The 14,183-nt window shown below is 37.8% G+C and overlaps 1 protein-coding gene across 8 annotated transcripts in view; it reads left to right on the top strand.

Moving 5' to 3' along the window:
• Positions 1-14,183, top strand: part of AGFG1 (ArfGAP with FG repeats 1) — a 35,256-nt gene that overhangs the window by 590 nt on the left and 20,483 nt on the right. For all 8 annotated transcript variants that reach the window (XM_057417207.1, XM_057417206.1, XM_057417209.1 and 5 more), the window contains exon 2: positions 8,602-8,695. In XM_057417207.1, the coding sequence (XP_057273190.1) occupies positions 8,602-8,695 (94 nt within the window). The remainder of the gene's footprint in view (positions 1-8,601; positions 8,696-14,183) is intronic.

Below are 14,183 nucleotides of genomic sequence, written 5' to 3' on the forward strand. Positions count from 1 at the left end.
CACTGGACTGCTGGTTCAGCCGCGTCGGAGGAGAGCAGTCGGGAGGCTTTCCCCAGGGTATTCGCTTAAAAATCCCCACCGGAGCCCCAGTCCGGGAGATGGCGGTTGTTAGCCGGGTGTATGAGTTCGGGGCCGGGCAGCACGGCAGCCTTCGTGGCCGGCGGGCAGCAGCAGTCCGGAGTTTATCCTATCGCTGCTCTCGAGGAGGTGTTTTCCTGCACGTAGGGAGTGTAAGCGCGTGCCCACGGCACGCAAGTGAAGGGGAGATCGTGTCCGTCCTCTCCTTCCCGCCCCCCTCCCCCCCCCCATCCCAAGGTATCATTAAAGATGTAGTTAATAAAGCATGTGTGTGTAGAATACTTTTGGAAAGAGAAGGGGGCACGTGGTTAACAGTTCCATTTCATGACAGTCTTGAAGACATAGGGAGAGTAATCCTATTGTGAATACCGAGTGTAACGTTTTCAAAATTAATTAACCTAACGTTTAACTTTAAAGTATAATATTAAGTTAAACCGCTAGCCTAGCCTTTTATAGATCAAGTTATGCCCGATAGTAGTTTGTAGGACAACTCGCTAAACTCTACCTTGGAAGATAAACTCTTGCTTTAATAGTTTCATATAATTGATCAGAAAAGTAGTAGAAGGCTTTGCTCTTGCCTCTATTACTTCCTAAAAACTATAAAAGTAAACCTTGGAAAGGGATTAGCTCTGATAAAGTGGACTGCATTTTTCCTGTTCCTCATTCCTTTATGGGCCTCCCCACTCCTCCTTCCTTTTCCACCCTTCCTCCTCTGACATAGCATGTATGAAACCAAGAGCTGAGATCAGTCAGTTCTGAATTTCTGTAATGCATAACATGGGGGAAGAGAAAACCTCTACTATCTTCAGTGTTACTGTTTCCATAGTTAAATCTGTTTGCTAGTTTATGTTACTGTGACATTGTGCTTATGAAATTGAGCAGAATCAAAGAGTGGTGTAAGTAATAAATAGGATGTCAAAGGATACAGATTTGTATTTGACTTAAGAAAAGGTATTCAGGAGCCTAAATAAGTTTCTGTCCCCTTACTGAGAGGGTCTGACTACCCCACATAGGTCTTCCAAGTAAAAGGTCTGGTGTTTTAGAACAAAGTTGGTAATTATATTGAGATTCAGGACAAAGCAAACATGTTAGTTCTCTGCTGAATTTACATGGAACAAACTGCCTTTTATACTACTAGACAGCTAATTAGTCTTGGGGTATTTTTCCTTCTGTTTTTTGTAGACTTTTGAACAGGCTTGATGCAAATACAGAAAACGTATTCAGGTTGTGATATTGAAAAGAGACTCTAGTTTTTGACATATACATGCTACTTAACCAGCTCTGGCTTATTGTTTGCTCTGTTAGCAAACTGTTATTTGTGCTGGCATGTGAAACTATTTTAAGCTACTGCACAGAGCTTATTTAATGGTTGCACATGTTCTTACCAGTTAAACTGACAGCATAATAAAACTGCTCCGTAAGATTTTTTTTCTTTATTTTTCAGGCTTTTTGACATTAGTAGAGAGATATGTGATGAGTACTGCTGAGATATTTTGCATGCTTTTAGTAGGACTTGTTCCTTTTATCTCGGCTGTGTTGGTATGGACTACTGAAGTCCATAGTCTATAGTAACCAAAAGGATATGCATGCAGTGAAACAGCTAGCAAGTAGAGAACAGCTGTCACGTGCTGTTAAGTTTGCCATTATTTGGATGATACCATACTTAAAGGAAGAAAGACTCCTTATGAAGAAAAGTTGTTAATGTATTGGTATTATAATAAAACACAAAGAACTCATTCTGAATATGTAGTGGTTTTGTGTGTTGCTATGAAAAAGAAACCACAAACATTTTTAGTTGATACAGCTAGTAACACCTATGCTTACAGCTGGAGTAAAGGATTGTCAAGAGGACTTAAAGCATTCTTCTGAAATAAAATTAGGCTAATTCTTTCATGTTGACTTGGAAATGCTTTCATAAATTGTGTGCATGATTACATGTGATCCTTTAACACCTTAGAACCTCGCCAGTGGGATATTTTTGTTAGGGATGAGACTAGGTGTAGAGCTATGCCATGCCTGTTTCATAACTAGAAACTGTTATTTTTAACACTTCTATCAGAGAAGTCCTTCGTACAACTTATTTATTTCCAAATTCTCTTCACTGTAGAAGTCCACAGTGGAGAGAAATGACTTGGGAAGAAACCACATAATGGCAAATAGTAAAAAAAAAAAAACAAACAAACATAAAAGTACAATTTCTTCTGTAGTTCTTAATGGCTGCTTGCATTCTGCCTCATAATACTTGCTTTACTGTAAGGCTTTAATAATCTTATTACTCAGTCTTGTTTGTATGCTATGTGAATGACTTGCATTGCTTCTTGTTTTAATTATTTTTTTCTGATCTAGTACAAGAAGTATTCTTAGAGTTGAGTCCAGTAGACTTTTTAGTTTTTTTTTAAGTATGAAGTGCTCAATGAAAAGTTAAAATACTGGTACATTAACAAGTCTCCTTCAGAAAGGTTTCTTAATTGATTAAAAGTGGTTGCTAACATTGGTATCATCTTAGGCATGTTGTTCTCCATGAGCTAACTCCAAACTTTTTAAATCTGAAGTATAGCTTTTTTTTTCCTTTTCCCCCTAAGTTTTCTGAAGTGTTTCTTCACTGTCTTGGCAAGGACAGTCTATTCAAACTCCAAACCTTCATTTTGGATCCATCCTTAGTTTCCATCAAGGATTCTGTATGTAGAAAGAGAGCAATGCTATTTCTTACCAGATTTTGCTTGTAAAAAAAAACATTTTTTCTTCACTATTTAAAAAAAAAAAGTCTGGCTTGTTCCAAGTACTGCTAAAAATGATGAGAGAAATGGTGACTTTGCTGAAAAGATCTGTTTCTGACAGATGTTGAACGTGAGTCTTGTCAAGTTAAAAGTATGAGTAACACAGAGCAGGTCCTTTTCTGTAATACTTCAGGTTTAAGTTTTCCTGTGCAAAATTGTATATGCAGGAGAAAGTTCATGGACAGTGATATTGATAGTGGCTTCCTCTCAAAATACCTCTGCTTGTCTGCTGTTTAAATTCTCTTCCGGGGCGGGGGGGGGGGAAGCAAGCACGCTAGCATTACAGAAGCTGCGCCTCATTAAACTTTTTGGTGTTTGGCAAGAATATAGGATGTGTAGAAATGTATGCATGAACATTTCTTCCCTGAGAGTAGGAGGAAATGCTCTAGAGGAGCAGTCTTCTTGGCTTAAGGATTACGGTAATACAAAACCACAAGACTTCTCTTTGTTACAGCAAAACCACTGTAATGTTGGCAGAGGGGTTCTATTGGTTTGACAGAAGTCCTTTGGTTCAAAGGATTACGTTGGTAGCTGTGTCTGTTGTGTTTCTGGGTACTACCATGTGTCCTGCTGACAGTGGCAGCCTTCCTTTTGTCTTATCAAATGCCTCTTTGCCTTGCTTCTCAGCTGTCTCTGCATATCTGTGCTTTTAAGCACTTCTGTACTGCTCAGCCTGCTCCTAACTTTCATAAAAATAACATGTTCTTAAATTCTCAAATGGAAAATATTCCTTTTTGAGTAGGTGTACACTTCCACAAGTTCTGTACTGTAGAAATGTTTTATTTAACCTTGATTTTTTTAATTTTTTTTTTAATATATATCTCCTGATGTGTTTATTGGGACACTCCTAGCTTTTGCTTCCTCCCAACTTACTGAGGAAGTCTCTTGTTCAGATGTTTGCACTTTGGGCTTGTGTCAGGAAGGAGCAACAAAGAATGTTTAGAGTGTTATGGTTACTGTGGGGGATGTTGAAGCTCTTTAATGCTATTTCTTACAATTATTGGATCATGTGGTCTTTTAGCTGCTTATAATATTCCTAGCTGAAATTTTAATTCTGGGATAGGACTATTTGATGGCAGATACTAGAAACAAATTAATACCCCCCCCCCCCCCAAAAAAAAAAAAAAAAGAAAAAAGTATGTGCAATGATGGCAATTTATTGTCCCTTTTCCCAAAAGAAGTTTTGCAAAAATTAAAATGCTTTAAATAAACTGTTAGAGTGAAGGTGGCTCTGGTTATGTTGGTATGACTTTCTAGTTCTACACACACACATATATGTATTTTGGAGCATGTTTGGAAAATGGCTCTGTGTATTTTACATGTGCATATATATATATTATCCTATGTTACTGTGTTTCTTAGTTTCATGGCTGGAGAGCAAAGGGGATGTCTATACCACTGTGAATACCTCACAGTTCAGAAAGGATGTTTTTTTTTTTTTGCGGTGTCTTTCTTTGTTGTTGTTGTTTTTTGTTTTTTGTTTTTTTTTTTTAAGAATAAGGTTAATCTAACCTTGACTGTGCTTCTAAATGTGTGTGTGAGCCTTTTGCTGTTAAAAATAAATGAGCTTGTGAGATGGTGGGAGGGTCTCCAGGGAGGCCTACAGCTATAAGGAGTGGCCAGTACTGCTTATATTCTCTTTGCTGATAACAGTAGCATAGAAATAATAACAGATGCTGTAACATGGGTATTGTAAAGCTTTTTTTTCCAGACACCTTGGGACACAGTGTGCTCTGATGCTTTGGCAATTGAATTTGAATCAGTAACTTCCTGCTTCTTAGGGAATTGGATTTTACTGGCTTAGACTTAAGATCGTGTTAGAATGTGATACAGGGGTACATGAGAGGTGTTGTGTAGCTGTCGGCCCACTATTTCTTCTGTGGAAGTGACCCTCTGTTCCAGCAGAGCCCAATCTTTAAGTTTTTTTTCCCCTCCCAGCCCTGGCCTTTGCAGACAGATTTGATGACATCTGGAATGGCCACTCTGCCAACAATTACAAGTTCAACCATAATTTGCTACTAAATTATGCTAATAACAAATGTTCAGTGCTCATTGACAGCATTTTAAATGTTTAATGCTTCAATTGCCGGACTTCAGAATCTTGTATCAGTGGCCTAAAGCTTCCTTTGTTTGTGAGAGCACCAGTTTTAACAATGCTTTCTGAGGAACAGAGAGCTCGTGTTCTCTGTAGCTGCCCCTATGATAGGCTGTGTCAGTGGAAGCCTGGACTAAATGCAGGAGCAGTGGAGTATAATCTCATAGCAGGAACTTCTGGTCACAGTGCTATTCCACAGAAATAGCCACTGAGCATGTAGAAAGTGGCAGTGATGAGTGGGATCTACATGTGGAATATTCTGGCTATGGTGTACTGGATGAGTGCAGATGACGGAATAGTCTTACTCTGTCATCTTCCCCAAGGGTCTCTTAGGAGGTAACAGTGACCTGGATCAAGTGCTGAGGGAGTGTTTGGTTGCTGTCATCTTCAGGAACTCTGTGCTAGAGAAAGGAGTAAATGGTACTGCTTCACGAGTGCAGGTTGCAAATATTTGTTCCGGGTCAATTTAAACTTGGGTATTATTAATTTGGACTAAGGGACTATAATCCATTTTATCTTCTGGTAAATATGGAAAATTGTAAAGCATTACAACTGTGCAAAGGTCTTGTCAAATCATAGAATAGTTAGGGTTGGAAAGGATCTTAAGATCATCTAGTTTCAACCCCCCTCCCACTAGACCAGGTTGCTCAAAGCCCTGTCCAACCTGGCCTTGAACACTACCAGGGATGGAGCATCCACATCTTCCTTGAGCAACCTGTTCCAGTGCCTCACCACACTCACAGTAAGGTATTTCTTCCTTATATCTAACCTAAATCTTCTCTGTTTAAGTTTGAAAATACATGTGAGGAAACAAACCACGTGGTAGATGCTGCTTTGCTTTCTTGTGGTTTTTGTTTTTTTTTTTTTCTTTTTAATACAAAAAGAAAGGCTTGTGAATTCCTCAGAAGGGATAATCATACTTGGCTGTCTACCAGTAAGCTTCCCCCAAATGTAGATGACTTGTTTGTGAATCATTTGGGTCATCAAGTAATCTTTGTAGGTAAGGAAGCATATAAAATATCTTAGGTTTTTCAAGTAAGAGTACCTTTGGTACCTTGGCTTAGTTCTTGAGTTCTGCTTCATAAATCTCACAACTGCTCTGTTTTAGGGACATTCTAGTCAGTTCATGGGTATAATGTTATTGAAAGTGGCTCATCCTAGTTAGAAATAATAAAAGAAGTTAAGGTTTAGCTGTTCTAATGGTAGAATCAAAGTAATTTATCTAAAGAAAATAATACATATGTTGTGGGCTATATTTGTATGCTGAAAAATGCACCCTCTTGTCTTGAATTCTGTGTTCCACTCTGACTGCTTGCACTGCTTTCATAAGAGGAGGCTTTTCACAGGCTTCTTCCCACCCCTTGCCATGTTAAATAAACATGAACACTTGTATGTATAATACTGCAGCTTGCTTGTTAACTTTGCATTTATGGCTATTAAAGTTATGTTCAGGTTTTCCAGTCCTCCTGGACCATGGATGTAGCAACATGGTCTTTTTCATCATGCAAGACACCTAATGCTTCCATGTTGTGATCTGAGCTTTAGGAATGGGAGTGTCTTCCTTTAGCTAGAGGGTATTAAAAAAAAATAAAAATCATCATCTTATTGCACATCATGGATATAATATGTAAATCAGGAAACTTTATAACCTGAACCTTAAAACTCTAGAGCAGTCCTCACTGGAATGCAAGAGGCATGTAGGAAGTTTCTAGTGAGTCTAAACAAAATCTTGTCCAAGCTTTAAGTACATTTGATATTACTGCTTAACAGAACTGAGTATAAGTGTTTGCTGGTGTAAATGTTTTGAAGAGCTGTAGCAGATCAGCGTAGAGTAGGTACTGCTTAAACTTGTGCAGTGCCTTTCAATTGCAAACACAGGTACAATATAGCACTTAAACTATACTTACTGAAAAAATCAATTTCTAGCAGAACCTAGCATGAAAGTTTAGATATACTACCTGTGCTGAAAAACATGTGAATGTGTTAATGAATAACCCTAGCTTTTAAAATAGTCATGAAATAGTTTACAACTAATTGTACATCCTCCTTAGTAGGAGGAGAGTAAATTGAACAGGCTAAGGTAGATGGAACCAATTTTATACTTAATCTGAAAGCAAGTGATTGTAATACAGAACTTGATGGAATGTATTTCTGTGAAATACCAAGTGGATGCCAACCACCTGGCTAAAATTTTTCTGTAAGACTCGAGTATAAAATGTTACTATATGGGTCATCAGATTTTTTGTCATACAGTGTTTTGATTTATAACAATTTAACTTATAGTGTTCTTGAAACAATCATGGAGTTTAAAGAAAACTACTAGTAGTCTTAAATTGGATGCCAGTGGTGGGATGGTTTTTTATTCCTAAAAGCAATGTGAACCAAATTTATAATTAAAGCGTAGTCAAAAATATGAGCAATAAAGCTAACTCTTATCGGTTGATTTGTTAGTTGTTTGTTAGGTCCATATTACATTCTGCAAGTTTCCCCCAGCTTCCTTTCTGGAAACTTTCTGTTCATATATATAACCACAGAATTTTGTGTTCTTTGATGTCTCATAGTTAATGTATAGTCTTTTTTTCCTTTTAATTTATCTTCTCTTTTTGTTACAAAAATCCAGGCCTGACTGTTAAACTAGCCCCGTTGTATTGCCTAAGTTAGTGTCTCCATTGTTTGGCATATGTAGGACGTAATGTTGTTTCCACTGAGCAGAACACGGCTTGATTTTAAGTATTTGTGGGCAAAAGCAGTATTTCGCATGTATTTAAAGAAAGAGTTTGAAAAGAAAGACAGCTTTTTCTTATACTGGCACTGTTGCTCAGCAGGTTTTTTTCTCTATGCTTGCAGGTTTTGTCTGAACTGAGTTTGACAATGTCAGGCTTTGGCAGCACAAATTATTTGAGTTTCTGTTAGCCTTGCTTCAGCAGTCTCTGGCATGGGTATGAGAATAGTGCCAATCTTTGCTTAAGGCAGAGCTGCTGAAGTTTTGAGCTATTACATGAGTAATGGTATCTCTCATTTGAGAACACAATAAAAACATTGTTTTTTTGCTTTTGCTGTTGTGACTTGTGCAGTTTCAGGAGGAGGGAGACAGACCTGTGGATGGAAGGCCAAAAGTGAACTAGAAAGAGATGCTGTCAGGGAACAGGAAGTATAGGTTAAAGCAAGAGAAAAAGAACCTGAGCTGGGGAGTTTAGCTTGAAGAAATCTAGTGATTGGGTAGAAGTTGTACTAAGAATAGGCTGAAGTGAGGGAGGAGTTGGAGGGAGAGAAAACTACAACAGAAGGGCAGAAGAATGGGAGGTGGAAGGTAGAAGCAAGGGTGAACAAGTTCTGGGAAACAGATTAGGTTGTAAACAAAAAAGTCTAATTCTGTTTTCTTAAGTTTGCGTAGAAAGATCAGAGTGAGTTTGCATCTGCAGCTGTAAACATTGGTCTTCCCTAAAGCTCAATTATTCGACTTTGCATGATGAATGTTATTTTAAGATGATCTTATACAGCCTTGGGTTATACATGGCAGTACCAAAATGGTGCATTTTACAGAGATGGCTCCTGAGTTTCAAACTGACTTTTGGTTGTAATGTTAAAAGTGATCGTATGATGCCAAACTTCCTGAATACTGACTAAATTACTACTTGCTTCTTCTTTTAGACGGGGCTTGAATCCACCCCACAGAGTGAAGTCAATTTCAATGACTACTTTCACACAACAGGAAATAGAGTTTCTGCAGAAACATGGAAATGAAGTAAGTATCATTTGGGGATTAATGTGAAAGCGTGAAAACCACATGATAAACTTTAAAACAGTACTTAAGGAAAATGTCTTTTTTTTTCTCTTTTTTTTTTGTTGTTGTTGTTCATAGCAAAATGTAGCCTGAAGTCTGAAGCCAGCTTCATTTGAAGTGAGGCTGTTTCAGTTGGGTTGCTGATCATCAGTGTTACGTGTTATTGCCCCACTCAGACAATCTAGATTCATATGATCAGTATTTCTGAATTGGGTTTTCTTTTGCTTTTGCTTAAGGCAATATGCATTTTCTTTTTTTCTTCCTGCGAGCCCAGACCTTGAGACTGACTGCAGCAGTGTTTCCTGAAAGAGCACACTGTGACAAAAATACATTTGTTGCTTGTAGCTGTATTTCTTCAGAGTAGGTGTCAGAAAGTCTTCTAGTTGTTTCAGTAGCCTCATTCTTTAATGAAAGTGTATCAGCATTGAAGGCTCTTGGAGAGGAAGGAAAATGAAATTTTATTTTTTCTTTTCTAAGGATTGTTACCTAATAAATGTCTATAGGTTAGGACTGGCTTGGGGCAGCTCTGAAGGAGAAGTTCTAAAGTACTGCCTTTTTATTCTTTTTTAATAATTTTTTTCACAAAATCTGGGAGGTAAATGTGCATTGGCTCTATGGGGACGTGTGGGGCACGTAGACCCTGAATGTGGCTATTGCTGTCTTTAATTTGAGGATGGAGTTTGTGTTTTAATACCTGCTATAGCACTGAGGATTTTAGAGTCAGCTTTTGCTGCTGTTCTGAATTAGAAAAAGTTCTATTTCACATTTGCTGTATCTGTATTCTGTTTTAGTAAAACTATTGATTGTAGGCTGCAGAGTGTCTTGTGAACACGTTCTTGTAGAGCTTTGTGGGCATAAATCCCATCATTAGACAAAATGCTGATACTTAACTTTCCTTAAACTTGGCTCATTCGTAACTGTCAGGTTCAAGAATGAAAATAGAAGCAGCTATTTCTTTTTCTGTCCTGGTAAATATGTGTTACTTGTTGAAATGACTGTTAGTGGATGATTCCTCTAGACAGAGCTGGAACAGGGTTTAAACTCTTGTCATTATAAAATACTTATAATAGTTTTGACTAGGTTTTTTTTAAATTGTTTTGGCATGTTTAAGCTGTATAACGTCACGTGCGTGTGTATATATGTGTATGATATTGATGACATTTTGCAGAGGGAGAATAATAAAGAATCTTTTATGGGTATAGATATAGTATGTTGGAGTCTTTTTCCGCAAGATTAGCTTGTAAACTTCAGCTTCACTTAAGGCTTCGCAAATGTAGAGGAAAATGTGTGTCTATGTGTGCCTCCCTTCTTTCCTCCCTCCTCCTCCACACCTATTTTAGTTTCTGCAACAGTTAGAGATTGCTACCACTTCCAGTTTTCACTGATCTGGAACTTTAAGTGATCGTACTTGGCTAATTAGTGTAGTTGTCCTTCTCATTATAGATCTGACTAGTCTGCCAATCATGAAGACTTACTTGATCCGAAATTTGTTACTGACATAAAAAACGTTCACTGATCTCTGCAATGCTATATGATGTTTCGGGGTATTTCTGTTTGTAGTACTTGTTCCTCTAATTAAAGTATTGCAATGATTTCAGTGAGCTACCTGATAAATGAAAATGCCATCCAGAGTTTAATTTTGGGTTTTTGGATAGCAGTGCATTACCTTAATTCCAAAGTAACATTAAATAGTTATTTGTAGTTGCAGATGGTAGATTTAACAAGTGCTTATGCTGATCATAAATGATATTTTAAACACTGTTAGAAGTTTAAAGCCCAATATTTAAACAAATTTTCACTTTGTCACACTGTGTGTTGCAGTAAACATTTTGATTTCTCTTGTTGGTATTGCAATTTATCTTATATGCAGGTGAATATTCCAAAGTATTGAGATGAAGTTCATCTGACCTCACCAAAAAAATCTCACAAAAAAACCCAACAAACCTTCTTTGCTTAGCTTGCTATATGCAGCATAGGTGGCTCTTATGTATGTAAAAAGTGAAATTTTCTAGGATAAACTTGTTCAAATGTGGAACTGTCCATCATTTTAGAATATGGACATTGAAACAAAGTACAGTCAGTGAATGGCTTAGGTGTTGTAACAGTTGGTTTAGTTCTGCAGGTTATATATATAAAGCTCTAGTTTTTGCAATCTAGTATTCTATTTTTCTTTTATTTTTCTGTAGCTTGTAAAATACTTTTTGTCCCACTTTAACCTCCCATTCTTTCTCCAACATGGCCAAGGCCTCTGTGGTAAGCTTTTTGGCTTCCAGATGATTGGTTGACAATAGGGATCTGTTTCTGAATAGAAAGGAAAAGAGCAAGAAAGCTTCCCTGAGATAAAGTAGTGAGTTGTTCTTAGATGTAGTTTTTCCACTCTTCTTCCAAGAGTACTTATAAGGTCAATAAATTGTATAATGGTGAAGGTTTTTTTTTTGTTTTTTTTTTTTTAAGAAAAGGGTAGAAATAATCCTAATATCTGAAATAGTAACTTTTCTCTAGTTGTCACAAATTGACACCTTTGTAAAACATTGTTCCTAAAGGCTTCCTTGCAGCCACTGCTTTGAGAAGAGACTATTCAGAGCAGCTGTTCAGGTGTGCACCACTACCTTCTTCCCTGTATATACATCTTCAATGAATGTCTTTCTGGCATACGTAACATGAACTTTTTTTTGATGTTTTTAACTGCTTCAAATACAGATTTAAGGATTTTTACTGTGTGAGAATACATCTATGTTTTAGTGTTGCTTGCTCATCTGCTGTTGTAAAACATGTCCGAATTCTGGTTTTGCTAGTGTTTGGATTAGCTCACTTTTGCAGCAAGAGCGGAGACAGCTTCAAGCTGATATTACTCAAGTGCCTTCTGAAGCCTTTTTGAAGGATAAAGCAATTCTGGCTTTCTGGGTAGGATTTTTCTCCTTCTCCTCCTCTTCATGAAGAACAGTGTGATGTATTTTCACACTGTATTCTCATGTTAAGAATAATGAGAGAGTGGTATGGGGATGAATCTGTTTGAATACTCATAATCAAATGATAATGTTGCTTAGCCATCTGATTCAGTAGAGCAATGGTAGTAGAAAGTGAACTCGCTGTTAGCAGAAAGTGGAGGTGGTACTAACCTCATGTTGCCAATAGAGCTGTTAATGAATATTCAGACACTTTCCCCTGAAGCTGAAAAATAGTATTATGAGGCAAATCAGTTACATAATTAATTTTTCTACTACATTTTTCAAAAGTGCCAGGTATTTTCTAACATTTCCAAATAGCCTAATCTGGTATGTATATGGTGGAAGAAAATTATTTAGATAGTATTGGTCTTGTATTTGGAAAGTCTGTGTATCTTTGGGAGGAAAGGCCATGTATATTTACCTGAGGTATTAAGCAGAACACTATGCAGGTATGCTCAGCTGCTTGGGACTAGTTTAACAGTGCTAAGTTTTGTTTTGGTGCAGGTCTTCCTAACTCTTGATAGCACCTGGGCAAGTGCCAGTTTCCCACACTTTTGCAGAACTCGTAGCGGTATGAGGCTGGTTCAGAGCTGGTGTCTGGTCGGAGCAAAATGCCTTGCTACAGTCAACTTTACTGTGGTATATGGCCTAGAAACCCTGAATTGGAAAGAGCAGGACTGAGTTGGAGCTGATGAGTCCTGACAGCATGAGCTGTGCAGTCAGGTGTCCTTGTACATCCCTGGTTCTGCTAATACGATATAGAGGTACAAGAGCCGATTGTGTATAGAACAATGTCTTTGTTAGCAGGATTTATTACCTTGCAGTACGTGCTTATGAAAGCAGCTGTAACTTCTGGACCCAGACTGACTTTGAAATCGGTATACTGGCAGTATATAATTCTTTCAGCCGAGATTACTGAATAATATTCATATCAGAAGTGCTGAATTACTAAACAAAGCTATAATGTGCTTACATAAGGGAACTGTTTCCAAATATTTCTTCCTGTGGTGAGTGTTATGTTTTGGAACATAGCTTTCTTGTGTGGTAATCTGTAATTCTTTGCACTGACAGCTTTATGTATGGTGCATAATGGAGGATATTTTACTGGGTGGGGAGGGGGGAAGGAAAAAATCTAATTTGGCATTTACCAGCCTCATGAAATGTAATATCTCATTAGAGCTTTTAAAACTAGACTGACATGTGTAATCTTCCTGCAATGGTATGTCTGAATCTAAACAAGAAGTGCTGTAGGTCTGACGGTGTGCTTTGTCTAGTTGAAATGCAGCTTCTACCAGCAGCAGTACTTGTCCTGTCATAGCTTTTCCTTGCCATGCTGCCTTAACTGCACATAAGAGAAGGCAGCTTCATGAGCACAAACTTAATTTTGCTGGCCGAACTGAATTCCTATTACTCCTAACGAGCACAACTATGCTAAGAGAAGTTTCTAAAGTGTGGTGGCTCAATGTGTTGTGCAGGCAGAAAGCCTTTGTTGCTCCCTTATCTGCCTTCCCACACACACTGGAGGATGTGTATCAGTGACATAGTTATGACAAAGTGGTTATGGTAGTGTGGATTGTTTGAAATATGTAGCACTGGAATAGAAATAACTGAAATCTCAGATTATCTCAGCCTTTCTCCAAAATTTGATGGATACTGCTGTTTTGAGGGTTTGCTTTGTTGTTGTTTTTTTTTTTTTTTGGTTTTGGTTTTGTTTTTTTTTTTGTAGCAGCTTTTTAATGTGCCTGTCCTTCCCCACCTTCCCAGCTCTGTAAAAACACACAACCCCCTCACCCCAAAACATGACAACAAAACTAGGAGCAAAACCAAAAGCTAAATTCTTGTGGAAACAGGTATGTTTATGTTCCTCTTAGCCCTTGAGCCCTGCTTGGAACTCCTGAAAGCATGAAATGTTACTAGGAGGCTGGGTTTTAAACCAAAAGCCTTTCTGGTTTAACTTAATCTTGCAGAGTACTGGATGTACATTGAATGGGATGACTTCTTTATTCCTTTCTGTCAAAGCTAGAAAGTAGTGTAGAAAACAACTTCTCTCAAATAGAATAGCTGTTGAGTGCAGATGCGGGGAACACAAAGGTATGAAGAGAAATATAAAGACTTCATTATAACATACGACATGTGCTTGGCCCAGTTTTTCCTTTCAGTGATATATTTAAGTTATGGCAACTCGCAGTTTTTGCTTTGCTTCCTCCTGGGTTTTTATCCAGGTCAGGGTGAGTAGGTTGAAGCTGGTTGCGATTCTCTTTCCCTCTTTGCTTCATGCTGTACTTACTGATCTAATTCTGAACTTCCTGGTATGTAGTTGCCAAATATCTAATGACATCCCTTGCAGCATTAGAGATTGTTGGCAGAGAACAGGTACTGTTCTTCCCAAACCAGTTGTAAAAGTATTCTCATGAACTTTTAAATTTAATGAAGATAACTACCAAGTCTTGTTTTCTACTTCTTATTACCTGTCAAGATAACGCTTTACTTTGTTTTGTTAC

The sequence above is a fragment of the Pezoporus wallicus genome, unplaced genomic scaffold (genome assembly GCF_028554395.1).
Source record: "Pezoporus wallicus isolate ANWC-B61680 ecotype Strahan unplaced genomic scaffold, APGP_CSIRO_Pwel_v1 contig_360, whole genome shotgun sequence".
Classification (NCBI taxonomy): Eukaryota; Metazoa; Chordata; class Aves; order Psittaciformes; family Psittacidae; genus Pezoporus; species Pezoporus wallicus.